The sequence below is a fragment of the Acipenser ruthenus genome, chromosome 12 (genome assembly GCF_902713425.1).
Source record: "Acipenser ruthenus chromosome 12, fAciRut3.2 maternal haplotype, whole genome shotgun sequence".
Lineage (NCBI taxonomy): Eukaryota > Metazoa > Chordata > Actinopteri > Acipenseriformes > Acipenseridae > Acipenser > Acipenser ruthenus.
This window is the reverse complement of record NC_081200.1, coordinates 4736176-4741994: the sequence shown is the minus strand read 5'-3', so window position 1 is coordinate 4741994 and position 5819 is coordinate 4736176. Positions and strand designations below refer to the sequence as shown.

Here is a 5819-nt window from a genome sequence, read left to right as displayed (position 1 = left end):
TATCAAGGTGCCAGTATAAATAGCTATTATGTCCTTTCTGTATAATAATATTTTCTTTAAAATAAAATAAAGATAAAAGGCACAGTGTTGCCTAAAATTACCCCCAAAAACATTTGAGCAATACTAAATGAATAAATAATAAACATAGTAATAATAAATAAAATCCTATGATTTGTTTTCTGACTGAAGCCACCTGCTTTTGTTGTTGTGTGTTAGTATTACACTGTCTGTTAGATATATTCTTGCATTTTCCCCAGCATTTTACAGCACGTTTTAACAGTAGGCTACAGACTACAAAAACATCCTACATTATATTGTATAAACATAACACATAAATATCTTAATAAATAATATAAAAAATATCTCTGCCTAGACACAGATTTATGTTTCTAGCTTATACGTGACGGTCTGGCACATAACAATTAAAATACAATAAAAGTCATACTCTTGATCAGGCATCCTTGAAAAATGTAACACGCTCCAAAGACTGTTCACTAGCGGGATACGCGGGATTTAATATAATTCATGACCCGGTTGATGGTTACAGTGCGCACTCTGAAAGCCTGCAGGATCTCGCAGAGTTTCATCCGGGCTGGAAAGGTGAGCTCCGCCTTTTGGCGAAAGGTTGCTTTTCTATCTGGTGACGATAAAACCTAGAAAAAATAATAACAATAATTAATGTAGAGTAAGGTTGGCACGTAGCCGAACTAAACTGTACACGTGCCATTTAAACATATGTGTTTGACTACCATGAATCAAGCATTCAATCGAGCCAGTAGTACATACATTATTTCTTTCTTATTTACAGTAATCTACACGGGAATCGCAGACATAGGCTTGGCGGTGCAGTTAAAAAAAAAAAAAAAAACTTTAGTTCATGTGTCTTGTAATTTTTTGTTTGATCAAGAAGGACCCTGTTCAGACAAGACTGGGAGCTGCTTGAGATTTAAATATAATTGAACCTACAAGTACGGATATTAAAACGTATCATCCTCCATAGTTTTGGTAACACTGCATATTCGGCTTACTTTTTGTACAATCCTCAGTTGTCCCGTCGCGTTGCTTTTTTGTTTGTTTTTGTTTTTTGTATTTTTTTATGTAATGTATGTTATGTTTCGTGTTTAATTCCACAAACTGGTGACTGAACCCGTGTTACCAAGAATAATGACTGGAATACATAAGATTCAAACCTTTACCTAATTAGACACATATTTATTGAAAATGGAATTCCTGCAAATATAATAGTGTTTGACGCCCTCTTTTTTTCCTGGTTAATGTTAATTTATTGGATAGGCCAGTTAATTTGTTGGATAGGCCCGTTTACCAAAGAAAACACAAATGCACTTAGAGGTGTAACAGGATCTCCTTACCTCGATAAGAGCATCTATTGTAGACAGGGTCTTGTCCAGGTGTTCCGATAACTGGTATTTTGAAAATTCGGCTTTGTATTGCAATAAATCCTCCGTGATATTTCTTAAGCAGGTATCCTATGGGAAAGCATCGGCAGTTAAGACAGGGTTTTTTTTTAAATAGAGTCAAAAGTACATATATAATATAGAAGTCTACATATAAACCTACCTGGTCAAATGCAGTTTCCCGTTGCCTCGTGCATCCCGTCATCTGTTAATTTAAAATAATAATAATAATAATAATAATAATAATAATAATAATAATAATAATAATAATCAGAACTTAAGTAGAGTACTTCGGTACAAACGAGAAGTTAAGAAAAGTTTTTTTTTTTTTTTTTTTAAGGCATAATTAGTTTTGACAAGAACAAAGTGTTAAGCTGTAGCTCAATACATTGGTATATCTCAGCATTTCAAACACTATATATTTCTACATACCTTAGATGAATAATCCGGCTCACAAGCGGTTACCGTCGTAGCCTTTGTAATATCATTCATTAATTCAGATGTGCAGTTAAATCCTTCATTTATTTCTTCCTATAAATGAAATACACATTATTACATTAACTTTAATTTTGTCAATATAAAACATTTGAATTTAAGCGTTTGCCCACTAAACGTGGTGTTGTACATGCTATATTTACTGGTTTAAAATGAATACGTTCTTACCGAGCTGAGAGTTGCGTTTAAACTGTCCAGTAGTTCTTTTGAGAAGTTTATACACTTGTCAAGATCAACTTTGAAAATAGGATTTCCGACACATCCTAACACCAACCACGAAGCCACAACTGTAGGAGAATAAATTGACATGTGTTACATGAAGTGTAGCTTGCAAAGATGTATTTCATCTTGTTTTTATTCTATCAATATATCATATATCTTCATATATCAGAACAATAGCTGTTCTTCAATAGTGGACTTCACAAAGTATTATATAGGCATAACACACAATAACGTGTAGTCAAATATACGTTTTGTATTTTCTAGCTCTGTCTAGATCATGTATGAGTATGTAAAACACTAAGTAAGTGGTTGTCACACTTGAGAATTATTGTATTTCTTGTTCTTATTGTATGACTTATATTGTAACACTTGAATGTATTTGTATTTGCTTGCGATTGTAAGTCGCCCTGGATAAGGGCGTCTGCTAAGAAATAAATAATAATAATAATAATAATAATAATAAGACAAATTAAAATATATTCCAAAAATAGATTCCAAAATACTTACAAAGTTTAACGCAACGTAGGGCCATGTTTTAGACTTCTGTGTTTGGTCGTTTCCAGCTCTTGGTTTAGAAACTTTTGTTACTGCAACCAATATATACTGGGTCAGTGCCCAGCATAAGGATATGTTTTTATTAGGGGTTTTCCCAAAAGACTTAATCCTAAAAAATATAACAACAGCAAAGACCACGCTTTAGTTTCGAGACTCTCACCAGACGTAATTTCCTGAATTTATTAGAAAGCTGATCATTAAATGAGACTGTGGAAGCCACTGAAACTGAAATAAACCCAAAATGAAATTGATAGAATGACGAGTTTTTCTTTAGGCCTACATTCAAAACTAAGAACCCTATATCCTTAGATGAAGGCCTATTATCCAGATGGCCTATTATCCAGATAAAGGTTTTTCGGAGATTAAACAGATCAAAAACAGTATGATATGTTTAATCTCCTAAAAAAAAAAAATTTGGGATTTAGTCAACAAAATCGATTTAACGTTACAGTCTGAAATGTTTTAATTTGTATTAGCTTTTGTATGTTGATTTTCTGGCTCTATGAAAGACCGTTCATAAAAACGTGTTTATTCTTGGAGCATTATATTATTGTGGTCTTGCAATATGACCACTAATAAAGCTACCACTTCCTGTAATTACTTGCCTTTTTCACAGATTCACGAGATGAAATTATATACACACACATATATATATATATATATATATATATATATATATATATATATAATTAAAAATGCACTTGGCCGTTTATATTATAAGCAACATATAAAGTTTACCTTTGCAAAACCAGTTTCGTAATACACAATACTGTTTATCTTAATTTCACGCACGTCTTGTGTTTGTAAGCAAAGCCAAAAGGTTTTTGTCCGCATTTAAAACGTCTATTTAAAACATGTATGTATTTATTTATTTATTTGATTATTTTTAGTGTACAGTGCAATATTTAGAAACGTGCTGCATTATTTATTTATTTTTTTTCCTGCATTTCTCGGTAATAGAAAGTATAGAGAGTATGACTTGCTCAATGAAAAGATTCAGTTTGAGTCGAAGGAATAAATGGCACATATTCATTGTGTTACAGACTCTGTCTGAAATAAATGGGGATTAATAATAGCCTACTAATTTAGTCTGAGAGATAATAAAATCAATACTGAAACTCGTAATAATGTTAATACTCTTCAAACAGAAACTGCGAATTGCTTAGTAATTTTTGTTTAGTTTTATTTAATTCTTTTTTTTCTGGGATTTTTTCATTTTCACACATACAGACTCCTACATAAAACAATGGGTGGACTCTATAGGGTTACCTAATGTGGAGCAAGGATGCACGTTTTCCTAAATTCCCCAGGGTCCCTGGGGATTTTTTCACATTTACAGTTCCAGTGCAGTCAATTTTACACCTAAAAAGATAAAGAAATCCATATATGAAAAATCATACTTTTAGTTGGAATAGAAAAATGTTTATTTGCACGTTTATAATTATATTATGTGAAGTTTGGAACTAGGTTTTCGGCTACTAGTAATCAGTATAATTAATAGTAGAACATGCTGAACTGGAAAATGCTGCCAATCTCTCTGTTGGGTAGATTTTCTATGGAAGGTTACCGTTCCAGAATAAAGCACAGGAGACTCTCACTCTTTAAGCTAGGAGGACCTTGCCTTTTCTTGAGAAATATTATTTGGCTGCAAGACTATAAGTCCTCAAAATGACCACAATATAGCCTACACACTAACATACCACAATATAGCACTACACACTAGCATACATCCAATTGAAGAAATATTATTGCTGCTTGCTAAACCGTAAAAAGAAAGACAAGGCCACTGCAGGTTGCAAATATAAACTAAAGCATAAGAAATCGGACAATATTAGCCAAACACGTGTGCCCTTTTTACTTACAGTATCCCAAGGCGCTTTTACAATAAAAACTATAAAGACCATACAAACATCACAGATCACAGAAATACGAAACAAGCAAACAGAATGCATAACATTTAAAAAAACAAAACAGACATAAAAAAAAATCGGACAAAATAGCAGGTCACATAAACACAACATGACACAATGTCTGCATTTAAAGAACGGAAGGTTTATGTTACAGCCTAGTAAAAACAGGTGTGCAGTGTCTTTGTTACGGTGGCTTGAGGACATGAAAAAAAAGCGTCTCTCGTTATCTCGTGATCACGAGCCACCATACTTTGTAAACACCGATATAATATTAAATAACTTTTGCTTTGTATTATAAGCTTTCACAATTATCTTCAGCAAATCGAGAGATCTTAACGCAGGATCGATGAGGGAGGCAGAGCCTGTTGCGGAGCAAATGTTGTTTTTCATCGTCTGCCGGATATTGTTTGGTTTATCATTTTGGAAGGAAAAAATAAAAAAATAAAGAAATAAAATAAAAAAAAAACAACAACAAATGTCTTAACTGAATATGTGGTGTGTGAACTATGTATAAAAATACCCATTCCAATTTCGTATATGCACTGTACCAAAATGTGATGTTTTTACACTGCTGCATTTTGTGTAATCTATACAGAATGCTTTATTATATTGGGTTTCAAGTTACATGCACTGCATCGGAGGAGAGGCTCAGTAAATCTAGCATGAACTAACACAAGACCTCGTGATTTTTCTAACCAGGGTATAGTTCCTTACACGTTCAGTAAAACTGGGGAGTCTGTGCTCTCTGTTTCCTCAGTCATACAGAGATTACTGTAGCTGTACATGAGGGAATCTCAGCTGAAGAGACAGACACCCTTCTAAAACAGAGTAGCGGTAGCGAGTGGTTTCAAATGGAAGACAGTTTTATTCCTAGCTGTAGGCTACTAATCGAGGGATTGTAGAGCGGAACCACTGTGCAGTTGTTTACTGTTCTACTTCAAAATCATCGTCAGCCAATGACAGAGGGATTTGCTGTTTAATGAGGGTAGGCAACGTTTTGATCACGTGTGTGTCTTTGACTCTTCTGTCCAGTAACAAGTCACTTGGTAGTGGGCAAGGAGGTAATGCGAGTGTAATTCAAGATGTTGACTAACACAGCGCACACACGTGTTTTATGTGAAGCGATTAGCTGCACCATTTTTGGGCGTGGCTTCTATACAAGGTAGACATTTGGAATGGAAAGGCAGTGTTTTTACCTTGAAAAGTGAAACTGCAGCTCAAG

General features: G+C 33.8%; 1 protein-coding gene across 1 annotated transcript; it reads right to left on the bottom strand.

Annotated features, from left to right (window-relative positions):
- Nucleotides 1–3068, bottom strand: LOC117416699 (interleukin-12 subunit alpha-like). Its single transcript, XM_034028060.2, has 6 exons — nt 2640–3068; nt 2079–2197; nt 1848–1946; nt 1579–1620; nt 1371–1487; nt 1–653 (listed from the first exon to the last, which is right to left on the bottom strand). The coding sequence occupies exons 1-6, from the start codon at nt 2662–2664 to the stop codon at nt 495–497; spliced, it is 561 nt and encodes a 186-aa protein (XP_033883951.2). The 5' UTR covers nt 2665–3068; the 3' UTR covers nt 1–494.
- Between the last annotated feature and the right edge of the window lie 2751 nt (nt 3069–5819).